This window comes from Neophocaena asiaeorientalis, unplaced genomic scaffold (genome assembly GCF_003031525.2).
Source record: "Neophocaena asiaeorientalis asiaeorientalis breed wild unplaced genomic scaffold, Neophocaena_asiaeorientalis_V1.1 scaffold369, whole genome shotgun sequence".
Lineage (NCBI taxonomy): Eukaryota > Metazoa > Chordata > Mammalia > Artiodactyla > Phocoenidae > Neophocaena > Neophocaena asiaeorientalis.
The window spans coordinates 2,305,538-2,328,983 of record NW_020175321.1 but is presented as its reverse complement, the minus strand read 5'-3'; the positions used below and the strand labels follow the sequence as shown (position 1 = coordinate 2,328,983).

Genomic DNA, 23,446 nt, shown 5'->3' with positions numbered 1-23,446 from the left:
TGTATGATCACCGATGTTGCACCCTGGAACTGTGAAGGCAAGAATCATCCTTTTGTTACAACTTTGCTCCTTCCTCCATTCCCAAAGACAGCACTTCACATACAGAAGAGATTCAAATGCTTAGTAAATTGCTTAAAATAATCTCTCCCTGTTCCTCCTCATTAGCTTTACGAAACTCTAGGTGCTCTGCCAAAACTATTCTAAAATTTGGTATTCAAATGTTCTGAACTATCTAATTGTCCTTTATTTATAGTACTTTGGATTTAAGTCCACTGAGAAAGGCATATTTTTACAAGATTAGAGTTCAAACTGATGAAGCTCAGAATCAGAGGTCTTATGGTTATCTGTTTTATTTTTTATAGGGGAAAAAAGAAGATGCGGAACAAGAGCCCTCAAAATTCATCTGTTTGTATCAATCTCTATTAAGGGGCGTGGCTGTCAAATATTACGTTTTCCAGTATATCTAAAGTCATTAGTTAAGTTGTCCTTGGGATGTGTTTGATTAAGTTACCCCAGACATGACGGTGCCATTTCTACTCCACAGAAATTAGGTTTCAGTATATACCATAGAGAAAGTTCAACGACATCTGGCCCCAAACACCGAAAGCATTTTTGGTCACATCTAGGTAAAAGGATGTTTAAACAAGTTATGTTTCAACTTGATGAAAAGGACATCCGCTATTTTCAGTGAATAATCCCCAAGGTGAAAATTTTCAATCTACTGCCATATTCCATCAAACAATGGCTTCCCCTTCTGCTTCTGCTTCTGCTTGGATGAAATCCAATTAGAATTATTTACAAAATCAGCTGCCAGTAAGACAGTTTGTAGGTTGGTTTTATGTAATTTGTTATTTTTCTCCTTCTTCTTCTATTAGAACATATACAAGGAAACCCAATTAAAGGCTTCTGATTATTTTTACTTATTCTTATAATATTTAAGTGGTATATATCCCATCCAAAACTCCATAGAAAACCATACAGAGGTTTCATCATAAATTCGATCTACAAGTCTCAACTTTCTTCCCAGGCTTCTAGTGTTTTAGAATACCATCTGACATTTGACCCAGCAATTCCACTCCTAGGTATATACCCAAGAGAACTGAACTGAAAGCGTATGTTCACACACAGACTTGTACGAATGTTCACAGCAGTGTTATTTTTAGCCAAGTAGAAACAACCCAAATGTCCATCAACTGACGAATGCATAAACAAAATGGTACATATGTACAATAAAATATTATTCAGCCATAAAAAGGAGTAAAGTGCTGACAGATGCTATGACACAGATGAACCCTGAAACATTATGCTAAGTGAAAGAATCCAGTCACAATAGGCCGCTCATTGCACACTCCTGTTTCTACGAGATGTCTAGAACAGGCAAATCCATGGAGACAGAAAGCAGCTTAGTAGCTGCCTTGGGGTGGGGGAAGGGAGCTGGGGAGTGACTGCTAATGGGTAAGGGGTTTCTGGTTGGGGTGATGAAAATATTCTGGAATTATCCAGTGATGACAGCAGTACAACCTTGTGGTTATATTAGAAACCACAGAACTGTACAATTTAAAAGGGTTAATTTTATGACATGTAAATTATATCTCAATTTTTAAAACTGCATTTATAACTATTTGTAAGAATACCACCTGAATTTCTGCAGAAGTGAGCTTTACCAGATCACTGAAATGTAAAAGTATAATCATGTCTAGGTTTGATTCACAGCCCACACTGCTAAAAACTGTACCCTCAAACACATAACTCGTACATAGAAAATAAGTGTGTGCAATTATACTACCAATAGTAAAACAAATGCAAATCCACTACTTTGGATTTTGTCTAATTTGGACTTTGTCTGAGCAAGGCTTTTACTTTAGCACCAAAGAGTGTATGTTAGGCAAATCAGTAGTCCTGAGTTTTTATCTAACATGAAAACAGATTTTAGAACTTAGCATACTCTTACAGATTAATTCTGCTAAATTCCAGAGGGAAGAGAACAAACTTTTGTTAACAGTTATGTCCCAGACTAAGAAATGCTTTCCACGAACATATTCCATTTAATTTTCAAAGCAGTCCACGAGGCAGCTGTTACTGTTCCCGCGTTACAGGCTGAGAAAGCTGAAACTGAAAGAGGCCGCATGTTCCAAGGTTACAGATCTAAGGAATATATCACAGCAAACACAGAAGCCCAGGTCTGTACGGCAGCAAAGTCTCTTCTGCTTCACCTCACTCAGTAAATTTTACCTGTTAAAAGCAAACCTGCATGAGTAGAAAACTTAATAGCCACCTGGGGATCTTCTAAATCCCCCCGAGCCGACTCTGGGATCCTGGGAAGAGGACCACACTGTTCCTATCTCAGTCGCTACAGAGTCATCCCTGGAACAATTCTGGTCAGCACCGGCAGCTCCCCTGTCCCTTGGAGTGATATTCAAAATATTTTAACAGGAATATAAATTATTACATAAATCAACATAAATCTAGCATTTTAAATATATTCTTCTATTCCCTTATGATATCAAATTACATTTATTATGAAACCTGCTTCCCAAGTGATTTAAGATACAGCATAAATTATCCATCAAATCATTCTGGTAATCCTCAAATCATTTCTTGATTTTTAGATGTTGTTGGAAGTATTTTTCGTTTGATTTGTCTTTCCGCAGCTAAGCGATGCCCCTGACTGAGCCATGATTTGATACTGGGAACATCATCAAACTTCGCATGACTTCTTCCATTAAAATGACAGTCACTAGGTGACTGATCCTGCCACGTGGGGATTCACAGGCCTGCCTCCATTTCAGCTTCCAACTCTCCCCACCGTTCAACAAATCTCTGTTCTCATCATCCTCTCTCCTCTAACCACTGTGGGATGAAGAGAGTAGAAAGAGAAGAGAAAAGGAAGTTCGTGATGTCACTTGTTGGGCGTGTGTGCTGCCCTTTGGTCGTTCAGTAAGACCCAGGGCAGAGCGCCCTCCCCAGACCTCTTTCCTACGTGCAGAGACAGTCGCTACCCCCTCCTCCAAGGGGGGTGTCTCAAACAAAGCAGAGCTCCCTGAACCCACCTCAAAGCCTGTTAACTGCAACCTGAGGGAATGTGCTCATGTGAAAGACTTGTTTATGTCCCTGGTCCCAGGAGACCTCCCAAATACTGTTTGCTTCTCCCCACAGGGCACTTATTTGGGAGCCCAGCTCAGCTGCACCACACAAACCCACCCCACTCCACTCCTGGACTTGACTTAAAGCAACTCCCCAGGATGGACCTAGAGTCTGTCATACAGAGTGAAGTCAGAAAGAGAAAAATACCGCATGCTAACACATGTATATGGAATCTAAGAAAAAAAAAAAGGTCATGAAGAACCTAGGGGCAAGACAGGAGTAAAGACACAGACCTACTACAGAATGGACTTGAGGACACGGGGAGGGGGAAGGGTAAGCTTGGACAAAGTGAGAGAGTGGCATGGACATATATACACTACCAAATGTAAAACAGATAGCTAGTGGGAAGCAGCCGCATAGCACAGGGAGATCAGCTCGGTGCTTTGTGACCGCCTGGAGGAGTGGGATAGGGAGGGGGGGAGGGAGGGAGACGCAAGAGGGAAGAGATACGGGGACATACGTATATGTATAACTGATTCACTTTGTTATAAAGTAGCAACTAACACACCATTGCAAAGCAATTATACTCCAATAAAGACGTTAAAAAACAAAAAAAGCAACTCCCCAGTCTCCCCACCCAAAATAATGCATTATCTGCAGCCTGTCCCCTAGCTGCAGTGCACAAACCAAAAAGTATGTGTCACGGGCTGAATTACGCCCTCCTAAAAGCCGTATGTTGGAGCCCTAACTCCTAGTACCTCAGAATGTGACTATATTTGGAGATAGGGCCTCTAAAGGTGATTGAGTTAAAACAAGAACATTAGGGTGGGCCTTAATCCAACCTGACTGGTGTCTGGATAAGAAGAGATTAGGACACCCCAGACACCAGGGGCGGCCACCTTTAGGCTAGAGAGAGAGGCCTCAGAAAAACCAACGCTGCCGACACCTTGATCTCGGACCTCGAGCCTCCAGAACTGGGAGAAAATAAACTTCTGTTGCTTAAGCCACCCAGTCTGTGGCAGTTCTAGCAAACTAATATAGCATCTTGGAATCACAGTGTATGTTTGGCTTTTGAGATAAATCAGATATGCTGAAATCTGTATTATTAATTAATTTGACTAATCACAGTTAATAACATACTACTTATCAACAGACACAAAAGTATGTTTTAACAACCAAAATGGTCATAAGAGTGTCAAGCTGAATATCTTGCCCGACTTCTCCCACTGTTATCGTGCTACAACTAACTAGCAAAATGCTAGCCAGGAATGAATCTAACTTCCTACCTCATTCATTCCAATCACATTTATCGATCAGGTAAACTTTCTAAAATCATTAGTAATAACTATTAAATGTTGCTGGTTAAGTTCCCACCCCCAATCCCTTTGAGTCATTCTTGTATCTCCAGGCCCCCATGAATTCCAAACTACTGTTCCACCTCCTGCCCGTTCTCAGCACGTGACTGGAAGACAGAGGTTTCTGACCGAGAATGTCCGCCCCTGCCGGCCTCTACACCCCTCCTGAAATGCCAATCTCCAAAGCGGTGGCCTTCATCGCATACAAGGCTTTTTTCAATTTACCTATGCTACAGAACCCACCCTCTCCTGATTCCTCAGGGATCCTATTCCATCAAAGATTCCATTCTATTCCCTTTGGTTTAGTTCCGGAGGACCCAGTCTTCGGCTTTCTTCTTACTCTACACTCTCTCCAGACCATTTTATCCATGTCTATAGCTTCAACTCTGGCTTATAAGCTGAAGCCTTCAAGGCTACAACCGTACCCTGAGTTCTCGAAACCAATATATTCAATTGCTATTAGGAAGCTGCTTGGATGCCATACCAATCACATCCAAAACCCATTCTGTCTTCCATTTCCTCCCTTAGCAAATAACATCTGCACTCAACCAGCTGGCCAAACCAGGAAGTCTATTAAGTTACTGCACTTCAATTTCCTCGTTTGTAAAGTACAAACATCTACCTACATTGTAGGACTTATATAAAATAATGTCAGTGTCTGGTACAAGGGCCCTCTGTAACTACTGAATTAAACTGAGGTGGGAATTATTAAAATAAGAATGATGGGCATTAATTTTTGTTCGATAGTATTTAAAACTTTTTTAGGGGCTTCCCTGGTGGCGCAGTGGTTGAGAGTCCGCCTGCCGATGCAAGGGACACGGGTTCGTGCCCCGGTCCAGGAAGATCCCACATGCCGCGTATTGGCTGGACCCGTGAGCTGTGGCCACTGAGCCTGCGCGTCCGGAGCCTGTGCTCCGCAGCAAGAGAGGCTACAACAGTAAGAGGCCCGCGCACCGCAAAAAAAAAAAAAAAAAAAAAAAAAAAAATACATTCAGAAAAAAATTTACATCCATCAACACGCATATGCCTGGATTTCCCACTAAACCAAATGGACACCGAACTACTGTAGTGGGCAGAGAAAAATTAACTATTCATCAAACATATTTCATTGTCTTTGGCACAGAGACCATATTCCCCATTCTCCCTTGAAATCAGGTGTGGACTGGCCAATAAAATGTGGACAGAAGTGGTCGATGCCACGTGGAGGGCTGGCCCATAAAAACCTCAGGCATGACCCTGCACTCCTCTCTTCCACAACCTACCAGTTGTATGCTGATGTCCTGACTGATCTTGGAAACCACGTACTGATAGTAGCAGAGCCCCAAGATCCTGGGGCTCTGAACGACTAAGTGCGAAGAGCACACTCAAGACACCATCACAAAGCCGGGACTTTAAATGAGAAAGAAACGATTTCTATTTTGTTAAGCCACCAAAATGTCACAGGTTTATTCATTTGTTCCAGTACTTAGCTCTACCTGAACTAACATCTCTGCTGACGACCTAATCTCACTTACAAACAGAAAAATTCAGTGTTTAGCTATCTCTCTCCCCTCACTAAATTCCAAAGGCTTACAGATCTTCATGTCCTAGTTCATTTTTTCAGTGAGCCTTCTCAATTTTGCTACTATGCTGAAATGATATCAAATTTCTCTGTACTGATATAATGAGCTTTAGAACGCCCCTAAATATTAACATTGATCCTATTTCTGCACTTATGTCTAAGTAACAGTCCCTGGAAACATGCTTCCTTTTGGAAGGAACAAAAAATAGTCAAACAAAAATTCGCAAAAGCAAATCATCAAATAAAAGATTTGACTGAACAACAAAAAAAGCCCTTTTAAAATACTTCTGCTCTTCATTCTGTCAACATTTATCAAACAGCTATTAAGTATCTGGGATACATCAGTTAATAGTAAAAAACTTTTGTAGAGACTTGTCGAGTCCACATTTTAGTAGAGGAGAGAGAAATAATAAAGAAAGAAACATAATAAATATGGCGATTACAGAGTAAGTCAAAACGTGTTAAGTGCTATGGAAAAATAAAAAGAGCAACACAAGAGCTATGTGTGCTGGGTTTTTAAGAAAAACCTTCATATTTAAGCAAAGAGAAATTTAAGCAAGATAAAGCCTTTACTCGGGGTTAGGTTCTGAAGTCTACAGGTAAATTAAATCCATATAATAAGAAAGCAATGGGACCACTTACTAGCTTATGACCTTGGACAAGTTGCTTAACTCCTGTGAGTCTCAATTTCCCCACTTATGAAGTGGTAAAAATAATATTTATGATTTAGGGATACTGCAAAGGTTATATAAATATAAATATTTAATATATAAAGAACAATGGCTTTAAAAAAATATCTGTAACTGGCCTAAAACACTCACTTAACCCATCATTCACATTCTCGGATGAGAGAATTAAAATATTAGTTAGGGCCTGAACTGAGTTTTGTGCAGCTGAATGTCTCAAAATTAAATGACAATTTTTAGTATTATCACAGTGATATAAACTAAACCAAAAAAAGAAATATTTTTTTCTTTGAGATGGAGGACATTTCCCCCAACTGTTCATTTTTCAACGAGAAAAAAAAAAAAAACAACCAAAAACATGACAGGGCACGAGAAAAAGTTTTAAGTGACTTATTTCAAGTAACTAATTATCTGTCATTTGTTTAACCATCCCTTGGGACAATCTGTAACCCACTCTGATAAGAAATGTGTAGAAAACAGACCTAGCTTTTTGTTGTTGTTCAATTATTAGTAGGACACTCAATGTTTGAGCTCACACAAGTATCCCTTAGGGACACGCTCTGCGTGCCATTGGCACTGTTCTTAATGAGGAAAAGCACAGAACTCCTTTAGTTCAATGCCAGAATTGTTTTATCTTCAAGTCAAAAGAACAACTATTTGGAGTAACACCAAAACAAGCATTTAACAATTACAAGCAGCAAGCTATTCATAAGCGTCACATTGTTAATGCTACTCTAATTATAAATAACCGTATTTTATCAAATAAAATATCTGTCAGCAAATTTTTAAGTCCCAGACACCTCTTTGACTGCTTTATTCCTTAACTTTAAGAAAAAAAAACTTTATTGTTTCAATTTAAAGAACCTCACTTAATTTTACAGACTTCCTACAGAAAAGTGAGACACAGAGAATCCTTAAATTTTTAATTCATGGGTAGGTAATCTCAAAGAAAACTTACAAATCATAAACAAAGGCCTTAAACAGAATATGGTGCTTACAGCAATCCTCAATGATAGTGAACTGGGAATATCTGAAGAAAGACTGCTCCCAGTTTACTAACGTCCTATCTAAACTTTTTCCAAGAATGTAGTGCTTCCTGCCTGATTTAAGAAACACTCTACTGACTCAATGAAATGTCCCCTTTGCCTCTTCTTCTCCATTTCTGTTTTGTTCTAAAAGCCAAGTATGACTTCCTAGGTTTCTTTTAGTGTCATCATCCATATGGTCCTTGCTCTTATTTAAAGCTTTTCCTTATACTTTACTCCTTGATCCATGAAGGACCTACAACATAAATGACTGGGCCAAATAAAGCAAATCTACAGTGTCCCTAGATTAACTGTGCTTTTTGAACGTCACACAAATGGAAGTATACAGTTAGATACTCCTTTGTGTCTGCTTATTTTGCCCAACACAATGTCAAATTCACATTCGCCGTCGCATACGGTTACTTGCTACGTAGTACTACATTGTACAACTACACCACAATGTACCCATTTTCCTGTTGATAGACATTTGGGTCATCTTTTACTTTTAGGATATTATGATTACAGCTGTTATGAGGTTTCTTGCACATGTCTTTTGGTGACATAAGCCTCACTCCTCTTGGGTATATACCCAGAAGAAATCATAGAGTAGACAAGTTCCCAGCTAGATACTGCCGCCAAAGTTTTTTTAAATGGTACAGGCAGTATTTATGATTTAGTCACGCTGGTGAGTGAATGGTATCTCACTGTGGTTTCACTTTACATTACTCTAGTGAATAATGATGCTGAACACCGTTTAGTGAATATTCAGTCACCTGAATATTCACATTTTTAAGGCCCCTATTCACCTTTTATGGTCCTTTTTTTAAATAATAAATTTATTTATTTTTGGCTGCATTGGGTCTTCATTGCTGCACGTGGGCTTTCTCTAGTTGTGGCAAGTGGGGGCTACTCTTTGTTGCGGTGCGTGGGCTTCTCACTGCGGTGGCTTCTCTTGTTGCGGTGCACGGGCTCTAGGCACACGGGCTTCAGTAGTTGTTGATCCGATTTTCCTTTAGCAGTTAGTGCTTTTTTGTGTCATTAAAAAAAAATCTTTCCTACCACAAGGTCATGAAGATACTCTCGTATGTTTTCTTCTAGAGGCTTGTTTCAGCTTTCACTTCACCCTTCTTTCTCCCATTATCTCTGATCTTCTCTCCCAACCCTGCCAAATCTGTCACATGCAAGGCTGTGCTTGCATGTGGCAACATAAACTGAATTCATGAAATCTCTTTTATTATATGTGCTATTATTTTGAAAATCAAATAAATCCCTGATAGTAAATAATAAATGATGAGGATGGGAATGTACCCCCTTTCAGAATATACTATAATGACTCCTCATGGAAATGTGTTTTATCACTTTAGCTTATAATAACACGCCTCCAGTTTTAACCGATACACGCAGGCACCTTCTCTTACTAATATCAACACGTTTCAACAACCACAGGTCGACATTTCTGAAAAACAAGTGCTGAAATGATAACCAGACTAAAACTGAACATATATTGACCAGGTACCAAATGAACTCATTTCCTACTACTGAACTTACCTGAGCTCAGTGGAATCAGCTATTTGATAGAAAGGAATACAGAACTTCCATTTACTTCTATAAATATGCATCAACCTTTGATTTTGTCTTTCTACAAATTTCAGGGTATGTCTGAATTATACATTATCTCTCCTCACAGTGAACTCACAATAAGAAAAGGATGAAGAGGATCAGATCAAGTACCTTAAACATTTGTGCCAACTAATTTCCAAATGGTGATAATCACCAAGATCCAGTACTCCATGAAACATTTTAAATGAATATATAAAACCCAGTACTGGGCTTCCCTGGTGGCGCAGTGGTTGAGAGTCCGCCTGCCGATGCAGGGGACACGGGTTCGTGCCCCGACACGGGAAGATCCCACGTGCTGCGGAGCGGCTGGGCCCGTGAGCCATGGCCGCTGAGCCTGCGCGTCCAGAGCCTGTGCTCCGCAACGGGAGAGGCCACAACAGTGACGGGCCTGCCGGGCCTGCATACCGCAAAAAAAAAAACAAACCCAGTACTACCCTAAACTTCCCAGTATGGAGTCACACTATGAGATGTTCTGGTCCACCTGGCTAAGTGATACATTCTCTTTCATAAACTTACTATGACTGAAACTTAGAGCCACAAGTGAGATATACCCATAGTGGGAAATGAGTTATGCCCTGTCTGAATACACCCTACTCACTCAAGAATAAAGCTCATCTATTAAGTCTGTGTCCTCAATTACTTTATTAAAATCTATCAATGACTGTCACTACACAGAAAAATAAAGCCCATTAAGCATTTTTAGATTACCTTTACATTACTATTCAGAAGTTCTAATTTTTTAAAGCCAGTAACATTTCACCAAGCATCAATTAAAATTCAGGCAATGCACATAAATCATGTAACGAACTTTTTTTTTTTTTTTTTAATGTTACCACTACAATGAACCTAGACTCACCTGTAGTAATGGCTCTGTGGAACTGATGCATGTCTTCTCCTGAGAGCTCCTGGGCTACCTGCAATATCTTTTGTCTGACACCATCCAATTTAATTTCTGCTTCAGTCAGTATTTCTTCCATATAAGGAGCACTGTAATCAAGATATTGGGAACTTTTAAAACATCAGTCAGCTGTTTTGATAGTGAAAAGCTGAAATAATTTCCATATCAATTAACATAGGGCTAAATAAATATCCTATGTATCCGGAAACTTCTAACTCAAAACTACAACTATAGTTTACTAAAACAAGGTTAAAAACATGGAAAAATGCTATAATATTAAGTGAAAAGAGAAGTATAAAAAGTTGTACTTGTAATATGACCATAACTACAAGAAAAATTATGTTCATAAAAATATGACATCTGGAGACGTCTACTTTTAGTCAGGATGGAGTAACATGGACAGGATTTATCATCCCACCATAAAACTAAACAACTAAAGAGAAATACATATATACAAAAAAAATGGTTTTCAGACGTTGGGCAACAGGCAGCATGGGACACTGATCCCTGAGAGAAGAGTGAAGAAAAGGACATGTGCCTTATTATGACTGTCCCATCTAACTGCCTGCAGTGCAGTGACAGTGCAGGGATGAGAAACTTTGGTGGACCCTGGGAGTCTCCCTGAGCAGAGGGGGAGGAAGTGGGAGTTCAGGTTGGTAAAGATGGCTAAAACTTGCATGGCAGAGTAACAAAGGAGAAAACTACACACAGAGTTTTTAGAGATCTACACAGGGGACCCACTCAAGTCTTCAGCTGAACTCTGATCAGTGCAGACTTGTGAGGAAACTACCCAAGGCTGAAAAATGAACCACCCTAAGTGAGCACGCAAAACGATATACAGAGCTCACACAAGACCAGAAATAGTTGATTCATCACTGGCAGACTGACACTACAAAAAGTATTAAAGGAAGTTCTCTAGGCAAAAGGAAAATGATACCAGATGAAAATCTGGATCTGTACATAAAGGAATAAAGGACACCAGAAATGGGAGATATATATAAAAATATAATTTTTTAATTTTTAAAAAATCATATTGTTTAAGTAAAAATAATAATGTATTATGGGGATTATAAATAATATAGAAGTAGCATATATTTCAAAGTAGCACAAAGGCCAAGCCTGTAGAGGTGAAATGGAAAAGGAAGTATACTATTATAGGGTTCATATACTATAGGCAAAGTGATATGCAAGCTGTCCTTACCTTGTACAGTATCACATTAACTGAAAAGTGTGCGTATCAATATTATGACCTCAATTTGCAAAGTAAATGTTACCACAGAACCACGCAAAGGACAGACATGATTCTGAGATGCACAAGTTTCAATTAACCCAGTATTGTGCAAAGTAAGGACAGCAGACTGTGACAAGTCATATATTATAAACCATAAAACAACCACTATAAAAATAAAACAAAAAGGTACAGCTAATAAGCCAACAAATAAGGTAAAATGGAATTATAAAAAATAGTCTTCACAACATTGTAAAGCAATGATACCCCAATTTGAAAAATATATATTCAACCCAAAATAAGGCAAAAAAGTGGAAAATGGATCACAAATTTAATTCCTACCATATCAATAATCACATTAAATGTAAACGGTCTAAACACCTCCATAAAAGGCAGAGACTGGATAAAATGGATAAATGGATAAAAAAGCAAGAAAGACAAGAAATCCTCTTTAAATATAGACACAAATAGATTAAAAGCAAAAGGACAAATAAAGATATACCCTGTTAACACTAATCAAAAGAAAACTAGAGTAGCTGTATTAACAAAGTAGAATTCAAAACAAAGAATATTTCCAGGGATACTATCATAAAAATAAAGGGTCAATTCATCAAGTGAACAGAACAATCCTAAATATTAATGCATCAAATAAAAGAGCTTAAATACATCAAGCAAAAACTAATAAAAGGGCAAAAAGAAATAGACAAATCCACAATTATCATCAAGAGATTTGAACCTCTCTCAATAATTGTAGAACAAGTATACAGAAAATCAGTAATAACACAGATGATTGAACAACATCATCAACCAATTTAATTGACATTTATAGGACACTACACCCAACAATAGAATACATATACTTTTCAAGTGTACAGGGTCCAGACAGACCATATTCCGAGCCAGAACCAAGCTTCAGTAAATTTAAAAGAATTCAAATCATAAAAAATATGCTTGGAAAATTCCTAAATATTTGGAAACAAAATAACATCCAAACAACCAATGGGTCAAAGATGAAATCGAAATGAAAATTAGAAAGCATTTTGAACTGAATGAAAATGAAAAAACAACATACCAGAATTCGTGGAATGCAGCTAAAGTGTACTTAGAGCCATAAAAGGGAAATTGATAGCACTAAATGCCTATATTAGAAAAGAAGAAATGATCTCAGTTTCTTCTTTGTGATCTCAGCTTCCGTCTTAAGAAACTCTTTAGAAAAGGAGTAAATGAATCCCAAGTAAGCAGAAAGAAGGAAATAACAGAAATCAATGTGTCAGAAAACCAAAACATACAGAATATCAATGAAATCAACAGCAGTCCTTTAAGATCAATAAAATTGATAAACCTCTAGCCAGACAGATCAGGAAAAAGAGAGGATACAAATTACCAACTTCAGGAATGAGAGAGAGAGAACATTACAACAGATTCTACAGAAATTAAAGGATAATAAAAGAACATTATGAGATGAAATGGAAAAATTCCTGAAAAGACCAAACTACCAAAGCTCACTAGCAGAGATATCTACCTTCATCTATTAAAGAAAATAAAGTACAGTTAAAATATGAAATCTGCTCATTAACAGTAGTTATCTTTATGTACTCTAAATGATTTCTCTCATAAAGTATTTTTACTTTCTGTAGTTTATAATTTTTCTGAAGTTTACCATTTTCTCAGTTTACTAATCAAATATATGTATAATATGGACACAATTATGATAAAAAAGTATAAAATATGAAATCTGCTCATTGATAGTGGCTATCCTAGGGTGTTGTCACTGACTTCTTTCACTCGGTATCTTTACTTTTCTGTCATTTTGTATTTTTCTAAAGATTACTATTTTCTAAGTTTACCATAATGCATATTTATTATTTTTTGGTGGACAAATATTTACAAGATGACTGTACACAATAACATGGCTTTTTCTAAAATATTAAGTTCTCCTGTCACAGTTCTACTATTTCTTTAAACTGCTGAATATTGAGAGCAATTGTTTTAAAACTGCAATTTCTAGTGGAAAAAAGTGTTCATAACTAACCAGATCAGTGTTGCTTCTTTCCATAATACAAGCTCAAGTGTGTACAAGCTATGTGAAAACTGGTTCAAAAAACAAGCAAAAACTAATTTTAGAGTCAAGGATGAAAAAGAAAATGTTAACAGTGCCACATTCCAATAAACCTATATATGTATGGCAAATTTGCTTCCACTTAGTGGAATAAAAATTAAAGCATTTCAGAATTACCTTAAAAGTTATAAGTGAATAGAATACTTCAGTAATATTTTAATAATAAAAAGCTCATAAATTATATTTGGTCTTTCTTAAATACTTAAAAGACACATGGTGGGAAGCCAATCATTGCTATCCTTCTAAAGGCATTTGGAATTGGTAATGTAACAAGAATCTCTCTTTGGGAGTTGCAGGGTGGGTGATTTCTACCCCCATGTAGAACAGAGAAGCAAAGAAAGCTAGTCAAATGAAATATGAAGCAAACCAAGATAAGAGATGGAGATACCCAACTGCATTCATAAAATATTCCTGAATCTTCTTTCTAATTCACTCCCTTCCTCTTAATTTAGGCTAGTTTAAGCTGGCTTCTTTTACTTGCAACAAAGAAATCTATTAAATATACAGAGCCTACCTAGAAAAATATTAAAGTCCTAGAGAACGAATGTCACAGAGCTGAAGGTAGAGGAACTTTCAAAGAATTAGGCAGTCAACACTATCACATGCTGCAAAAATGTGAGTCAGAAAAAAAGCAGAAGAGTGTGTACTAGACTCAGCAATATGAAAGTGACAAGGGCAATTTCAATTCTGTGAGGCAGAAAGCCACACCGCAATGAACTGAAAAATGAATGGGAAAGTAAGTTAAGCAGAATATAACATTTATCTAATATTAAAATTTCTGCACACATCATCCAAGGAAAGCTTTAATGTAACAGGTGCTAGTAAACCATTAAAAATTTAATATTTCACAAACAGTAGCTCTATCTTGGTGAACGACCTTAACAGAACATAAATCCCTAGCTGTTCTGAAAATAAGAATTGGTCCCTATTTTTATTAAAATGTTTATTCTTAAAATCTACCTGCTACTAACGTCCTCTGACCCCGCTGTTCAAAAAAAGTCAGCTAGTTACTGTCCACTGACTTACGATATAAATTAAATACGATATATATAAAACACGTATAAAACTGTATCCAACTGTGACAAATTTTGAAGATATTTACTCACCTTGTAATCCGGTGGAGGAGAAATATTGTCCTTTTACTTTCAACAGTTATATCCCGACTAAGTTTCACAAGTCTCTCGTATTTGTCATGTCTTGCATCAAGTTCCTGTTGAAATGCTAAGAACACATTATTATGAACATAAGCATGCTTATTCTGCACTTGAAGCCTATCGAACAATATTGGAGAAACCACCTTATTTATTTTTAAAGTGCTTGGAAATCAAAGACTCTGCCACGAACCGAGATATTTTTTCTTTAACTAGAGGTATGCCTTCGCTGGATTTTACCACTCAGAGGCTCACAGTGAGACATATATTTTGTAACAAGTATCTGTTCTAATAAACATGAGACTTTTACCACAAAATTATCACATATATAAACTACCTACAAAAACTACTTTCAACTACCTCGCTAGGTTATGTAAAGTTATTTTTAGTTACCTTACCATATACAATAAAAATATCTACAAAAAGTAAACTGGAATTTTAAAATTAAGTTTATAGGGCTTCCCTGGTGGCGCAGTGGTTGAGAGTCCGCCTGCCGATGCAGGGGACACGGGTTCGTGCCCACGGTCCGGGAAGATCCCACATGCCGCGGAGCGGCTGGGCCCATGAGCCATGGCCGCTGAGCCTGCGCGTCCGGAGCCTGTGCTCCGCAACGGGAGAGGCCGCAACAGTGAGAGGCCCGTGTACCGCAAAAAAAAACAAAAAACAAAAAAATAAAATTAAGTTTATAACTCCTTAATAACATCAACTTTCTGAATTCTCAAGCCCTAGTTGCTGAAATACCCATAAACCACTTACTTATCTTAATAACCACTTTATTTTAGAAGCACTGTCACTCCAAAGACCTAGCAAGTTGCCTGTCCTATAGGGAGCAATCCACAGAGGAATTCTGAATACAAAGGTTTATTCAGAACCTGACTTAACCATGAACCAAATTAGTAGTTGACAAAGACCTAAATACATCTGGTCTTTTATTACTGAGATAATAGTTAGGCTAGGATTTTGCCCAATATTTCAAGACAATGAAATGTATTCACTATTTATTTTGACTACATTAATGACCACTGTGAATTATATACTATAAATACAAAGTTATGGCAATTTCTACCCTCAATGAGCTCAGTCCAGCATGAGACAGAGATGTAAACAAAGAATTAAATGTAATCATGCTATAATAAATATATAGAAAAGGTTCAGTAAAGCAGGAACTACATTTTTCTTGTTCACTATCAACACATGCCAGAACATAGATGCTCAATAAATATCTCCTGACTGAATGGATGGATGTTCAATGAATGCAACGTTTGTCACCAAGTTTGCTTGGGAGGAAAATCCGAAAGGCTTCAAAGGGAAGAAGCTACTTGACCAGGGTCTTGAAGAAAACTACAGTACACCAGGTGGGCAACGGGGCACCAAGTTGGAAGCAATTCCAAGCTTAAAGAACTATGTGCACAAAGGCAGGTAGAAACATGAAACAGCAAAATATGCTTGGAAACAAGCAGCTCAGTATGGGGTGTGTGAGAACATACCGGTGGGGAATATTGGCTTGGCCAAAACGTTCGTTCGGTTAACGAACACGTTGCTCAATAAAGTTCGTGGTGAAAATGAAAAATGCCTTTTATAGTTACTTAAAACCGAACGAACTTTCTGGCCAGCCCAATACTTGCCCCAGTGTATTGCTAGTTTTCCCACTGAGTATATAGCTCTATCAATATGCTCTCTACTCAATTACAACTAGTTGTCTTACACCCCTGAAGATCACTGCATGTGCTGTGGCAGTTCTAAAATATGTCCACAAATCACCTGATACCCCTCCCTTCAAAAAGAAGAACCTAATTCCCTTCCTCTTAAATATGAGGCAGAGTTTTAAAACTACCTCATTTGTAACGAAAGAACTGTAGCATAAGTGACAGCGTATGATGTCCAAGATTAGGACATAAGAGAAGTGTGGTCTCTTTCTCTTCCTCGGTCCGGGGGAAGCCAGATGCCACAACACGAGGACACTCAAGCAGTACTATGGAGGGGTCCACGTGGAGAGGAACCCAGAGCTGGCTGTTGGCAGAAGGCCTACCTCGCCGATAGCTGTGGATCCTTCAACCCAATTCAAGCCTTCAGATGGCTGCACGTTAGAACCAACAGCTAACTAAGCCCCCTCTCGGATTCCTGAACTACAGAAACTGTAAAGAACAGGGTGCTGGAGTAATTCCCTGGTGGTCCAGTGGTTAGGACTCCGCACTTCCACGGCAGGGGGGCATGGGTTCGATCCCTGGTCAGGGAAATAAGATCCTACATGCCACGCGGCATGGCCAAAACAAAAAACAGGATGCTGGGCAGAAGAGTTAGGTGAATTTTGTTTTATGTTGAGTTTTGCAACAGCTTGCCCAAGTTAATATACTGAGAAAAGGGGAGCTGTGAACACATGTACATGTACGATTTACATGTACATGGATTCCCACTCTCCGCAAAGTGCTGCAGTGTCAAAACAAAACTACAGGCCCTGTCTTCAAAAGTCTATCTGGGAAAACAAAACCAATACACGTTAGAAACTGAAAAATTAAATATACGTATATATACAGCTGATATATATATACACACACACACACATAGCTGATACGTATACACATATATATACACGTTAAACATACACCTAATGAAAACACACAATATACCTGATACACACACACACGCACACACCTGGGGGGGGTGAGTATATATAGTTATCAGGTCCACAGTAATTTTTAGTTACGTGGCACGTCTGATGTTAATTAACTAATGTTTACCTGCGAAACTGTAATGGGAAAAAGAGTCAAGACGTCTGTAATCTCAACTCTGAGGGCAGACCCAGCACGATGGCAAAACCCCCGGGGAAATTATCAGAGGCTGTTTTCACGTGCGTAACATGGCTAATCGATCCTTCTTACAAACTCGTTAGTTCTCTTCCCTTCGCCAGCTTACATGACAAGAGAACTTACATTTGAAGGCCAACATCACAGGTGAAGAGGAATTAACATCCTTCCCTTCTCTTCTCTGGTTATGTGGGAAATTGTCATGCTTCCTTTTCCTGAACCCTCCTGATCCTTACGTAGAGAAGGAGAAAAAGGTTGGACAAGGCTCTTCCATCGCCAAAGAGCTGACAAAACATGACACAGGCAAACCCCTCCCTTCCTTTAAAACCAGGCACCCCCAAGGCCCTCGCCACAGAGGCTTCCTCAGCAGACGACAGGAAAGCAACCCTGCTTTCTCCCCCCAAACCTTACGCTCACCCAGGCCTCCCCCAACGAGTACCTTGGTCTGGCACAAGGTGGGGCAATTACCGAACTAAGATAAAAACGGCTCGAGGATTAAAAACAGAGAGGCGCAAACAGGGCCAATGTGGCCGGGAAATCACCAGGGCCGCCGCCCCTCCCGGAGCCTGCGCGGGGAGAGGGCACCTTTAAGGGGTGGGAAGTGGAAAACGCGACCAAAAGGCTGGATAAGATAAATAAATAACGCCCAAAGCCGTTGAGGACGCCACCTTCTTTGCTGCTCATGTCGTCACGGCCTACGGCGAGAAGAGACGACACTCGGCACCTCGGGGCGTGCACTAAGGGTACAGCAGCGGCCGAAGAGCCCGAAGCGCTAACCTGCGCAGCCGGCCGACGTCGACGCCCCGGCCGGAAGCGCACGCCCGCAGCCACTCAAGCTTCTCCCTTTTCCCTCATACGCTTCCGGTCGCGTCCCGGTCCCGCCTCCGCTGGCTCCGCCCCGCGCGCGGCCCGGAGGACCTCGCGCCCTCGAGCCGTTGTCACGCCTGCCCTCTGCTGTGCCTGACGACAGAAACGACTTTACACGCTTCTCTGCATGAGCCGTCCATTAAAAAAGACGATGCATCCCCCTGAGGGTGAGAGCAGTGTGTTTCTCAAGGCACCTCAGGAGCACCCTCGCGTTCCCTCGGCGTGGCCCCCGCCTCCCGCGCGGTGCATAGTGGGGGGTTGTAGTTTGCCGCTGGAGCCTGCCCGGCGGCGCCTGGGGCTGGTGGGTGAGGAAGGGATCAGCGTTGCGTGTCCTGTGGGATGGTCTTCTTGGGATCGAGGCAAAACCTTACAGAGTTAGGAGTCTTTTAATTTTCCATTCCTGGCGGTGACTCCAGAAGCTTAGGTGATGGAAATGTGCAAATCAGTCAGTGGAAGGCGTTGCTGGTACTTTCTCCGCTGTGTCCCATCCCCGCCCCCCCGCTCCGCCCTGTCCCACTTTACCTCCCTCCTCCTCCGTCCTCCGCTGGGCTCCTCTCCCGCCTCCCCGTAGCCAGACTGCCTATCTTCACGGTGGTCTCCGCCGCTGAGTGGTTGTGTGACCTTGAGAAAGTAATTCACCCCAGCTCAATTTCTTCATCTGTAAAATAGAGGTAAAGTAGGACCCGCCTCGTAGGATTATTGGACCACCAAATGAGTTACCACTAAGGCGCAGTCTTTGGTATAGTAAAGGCTCAGTTAAATACTAGCTATGATACCCTTCTCCCACCGTCGCTTTCCAGAAAGAACATGCTCAAGATGGGCAGCTAAGTGGCGCGCCAGCATCCTCTAGATAAAAACTCAGGCGGAGGCTTCGTTAGTTGGGTGGCCTAGGGCTGGTTGGGAAAACACAAATACTATATCTACGTTTTCCCTAAATAGACTCCATATTGGAGGCACTTGTACACGCAGTCTTTCCTCCTTGTAAATTTAGGAACAAAGGCACAGTAAATGAAACAACTTGGCTAGACTACGGCAGTGATTTCAAGCCCCTGACAGGCCTGTGTCATAGGAAGGTAGTTTGCTCTAGGTAATCTTTAGGGTCTCTTCCCACTTGGAGCCAGAAGCTTGCGAAGCACCACCCATTATATCTCTGCAGCTCTTTGAATACATGTACTGATTAGCCAGATTCCTTGTGGATAAACCATGCTCCTGACCACCTGTGCTGAATTCTTGTTTTGCTGATGTTGGGCATAAAATTCTGAGTTTGTGGGAGGTCTGACCCTGCTCACCCCTTATCCACCAGTGGTCTTCTACTCTTTGCTTAGAGGTGACGTGACCATGGGGAGAAAAAAAAAAAAAAAAGGCAACTATCATATAACTGTAATCATTGTAATGTGACTCCTTTTACATTCAAGGAAGCCAGTAAGTTACGAACATTCTGAGAGTTAATGCTTACTTTAACTGTAGTCTGGGAAAAGGGTATTTTCCCTCACTCTACTGGCACAGCAGCTCTCAAGACCTCAACTTTCCAAACCCTGGATCCGTCATTATTTTCCTTCAGTAACCACCACTCCTGTTCGACTGTCCATCTACGGCTGTGCTGCTTGAAATGCTTTTTACCGCTTTCCCCTAAGTATTCGGTCTGGAACACTAAGTTTCACAACCTGTAATGACTCCGCAAAGTATCAATACTTAATGGAGGTGAGGCCCACGAATACTTTCCCAGCACTCATTTGCATATGCAGTTACCCAGGTGGCCCAACGGTAGCTACTCCTTTGTCAGGAAATGCCTTTCAACCTGTGTGGCAACCTGCAGAATGCATCTCCACCCTGTCTCCTTCTTGTATTGCTTCAAATGCATACGTGTAAGTTTCGGAATTTGGTGGAACATATTTTTTTTTGTTTTTAAGGTGGGGAGAGGAAGGTAAAGGTTTTCAGTAAGATTCCACTTCTGGGATGGTGTTTTTTCCTCCTCACGTTGCATTCTGATTGCCCACATTTGACTCTGACTAAAGCTCTACACCTTCCAACAGCACCTGTTTTTATTCAGTCTATAAATCCTCACATTTGTCGCCTTTACAGAAAAAAAATCACATACCGAAATTGGTTTTGGTTATTTTAAAAAGCATATAATCAAGTAAGAGAAGAAATATAGGCCCTCAAGAGATTTTCTGCTTCAGCATTTACTTTATTATGTACTTATTACATAAACTGGGGACGGGGTGTCAGGGAGCTGGGCGGGCACGGGGAATCATGAGAAATTGCTGGAACCTTGAGTGACCATTTCTAAAATAACCATAATATTTAAAAGATACCTGTAGGGTCGGAAGAGGTATTGTGAGGTGTACACATACCATTTCACAGATTTATTGTTTAAGCAATGCTGGGACGTAGTAGGAGAAAATTGATGTTCCAGATCTTTACTGGAGAAGGAAGCTGGTATTTGAGGAAGTAACAAGGGATGGGCAAAACCACAATGAGATGCCACTTCACATCCCACTAGGATGGCCATAATCGAAAGTAACAGAAAATAACAAGTGTTAGTGAGGATACGGAGAAATTGGAATGCTCGTATGTTGCTGGTAGGAATGTAAAATGGTGCAGTCACTGTAGAGGATGGTTTGGCAGTCTCAAAAGGTTAAACATGGAATTGCCATATGGCCCAATAATTCTACTTCTAGATGTATACCTTGTACACAGACGTTCATAGCAGCACCATTCACAATAAACAAAAGGTGGAAACCACCCAAATGCCACCAGCAGATGATTAGATAAACAAAATATGGTATATCCATGCAATGGAATATTTTTTGGCAACAAAAAGAAAAGAAATACTATCCATGGTACAATATGGATACATTATACTAATTGAGAGATGTCACTCACAAAAGACCACATATATGATTCCATTTATTTGTAATGTTTAGACTAGACAAATCCATAGAGACAGAAAGTTTCATTACTTAGGGCTGAGAGCAATGGGGCACGGGATAGAAGGGTGATAGCTAAAGGGTATTGCATTTCTTTTTGAGGTGATGAAGATGTTCTAAAATTGACGGATGATGGTTGCACATATCTGTGAACGTGGTAAAAACTATTGAATTGGATGAACTGTAAATAGGTGAATTATATCTCAATAAAGCTGTTAAAAAATTTTAAAGTGTGAAGGGAAACAATCTTCAAATCCAGTAAATACATACATGTAGGTATATAGACATACTTCAATGTTATTAGGGAAAAGCATTAAGCAAAATACCTTAATTTTTAATAATCTGTAATAAAATATAAAGTATTTTTCCTTTACAGATTAGATAATCTTCAACGAACACTTCTGTGAACAGTTTGTGCCTGGCAATTTGATTTGTGCCATTAAGGACACAACTATTTTCTTATTTAGTCAACAAATATTTATTGAGTACCTACCATGTCATAGGTGCTATTCTAAGCCTTGGTGATCCTTAGTCTTATGAAGTTTATTTCCTAGTGAGAGGAGACAGATGAAGAACAAAATAAGTAAAGTATTTGGCATTAGAAAATGATCATTGCTATAAAGAAAAATAAAGTGAAGGAAAGAAAAAGAGATGAAGGGTGAGGTTTCCTGCGGTGAGGGTAAGAGTTGCAATTGAGAGAGGATGGTCAGAAAAGGCCTTGCTGGGAAGCAGACATGTGGCCACAGATCTGAAGGAGGAACAAGTGGGCCACGCAAATATCTGGAGTATTTGCCCTGCCCTGTGTGCCAGTAATCATCCCTGTTCTCACCTACATATATTTTTTATTTGTTTGTTTTCTTCTGCATCATTCCCATCACCATAGAAACTTGGTGTCATATAGCACCTGGCACATCATGGATATTCAATATTTGTTGAATGATTGAGCAAACGATATGCAAATACATTATCCCCATCTGTAGCTCACGTTTTATTTTTGTTATAGTACCTGGTTGAAAGGAAGTTTTAAATATTTTCTTAAAGATTCTTAAGCCCATGTAGCTTCTTTTTCATCTTTTTAATTTTATTTTTAATTTATTTATTTAGGCTGCTCTCGGTTTTAGTTGCAGCACGCAAGCTCTTAGTTGCGGCACGAGGACTCCTAGTTGTAGCATGCGGACTTCTTAGTTGCAGCATGCATGCGGGATCTAGTTCCCTGACCAGGGATCGAACCGAGGCCCCCTGCATTGGGAGCGCAGATTCTTACCTGCTGGAGCACCAGGGGAGTCCCCTAAATTTTTAGTATAGTCAAATTTATCAACTTTTTCCTTCAGATTTGTGTATTTGATGCCTTGTTTAATAAAGCCTTTCCTACATTAGGTTATGAAAATATCGCCATATACTTTCTTGTAAAAGTATAAAACTTGCATTTTCCATTTAGGTTTTTAATCTACCTGGAATCAATGTGTATATTAATAAATGATTATCTCACAACCACGTATTGACTCTTTTATCATTTCTCCACTGATTTAGAACACCACAGTGGTCATATATCAAGATTCCATATATGCCTGGGTCTGTCTCTAGGTTTCTTGTTCTGTTCCACTGGTCTATTTGTTTATATACCGATAGCACATTCTCTTAATCACTATAGCTTTGTATTATGGCTGGATCTCAGGAAGGCCAAGTTCCCCTAGCCTCCTCTCCCTACAATATTCTTCACAGTTTTTGCAAGTGGTCTTTACTCTTTCATATCAGTTTTAACAGTTTTTAAAATTGAGATGTAATTCACATACTATAAAATTCACCCTTTTAAAGTGTAAAATTCAGTTGTTTTTAGTATGTTCACAAGGTTGTACATCATCTATTTAATTCCAAAACATTTTCTCTACCCCAAAAAGAAACCCAACCCCATTTACAGTCATATCCCATCCTCCCTCCTCAGCCCCTGTCAACCACTAAATCTATTTTCTGTCTCTGCAGATTTGCTTATTCTGGACATTTCGTACAAATGGAATCATACAATATGTGGCCTTTTATGTCTAGCTTCTTGCACACTGCATAATGTTTAAAAATTCATCTACCTCATGGCATATATCAGTACTCCATTCCTTTTCATGG

At 39.6% G+C, this 23,446-nt stretch overlaps 1 protein-coding gene across 4 annotated transcripts in view; it reads right to left on the bottom strand.

The window, feature by feature from the left end:
* The window catches only part of TSNAX (translin associated factor X), a 53,060-nt gene extending 34,710 nt beyond the window's left edge, over positions 1 to 18,350 (bottom strand). For 3 of the 4 annotated variants that reach the window (XM_024765589.1, XM_024765588.1, XM_024765586.1), the window contains exons 1-4: positions 18,200 to 18,350; positions 17,658 to 17,762; positions 14,683 to 14,797; positions 10,188 to 10,318 (exon numbers count right to left, since the gene is read on the bottom strand). In XM_024765589.1, coding sequence (XP_024621357.1) covers positions 10,188 to 10,318; positions 14,683 to 14,797; positions 17,658 to 17,762; positions 18,200 to 18,215 — 367 coding nt within the window. In that variant the 5' untranslated portion in view covers positions 18,216 to 18,350. Of the gene's footprint in view, positions 1 to 10,187; positions 10,319 to 14,682; positions 14,798 to 17,657; positions 17,763 to 17,970; positions 18,160 to 18,199 lie in introns of those variants that run through there. The other variant, XM_024765587.1, reaches the window with a different exon arrangement.
* Positions 18,351 to 23,446: the final 5,096 nt, after the last annotated feature.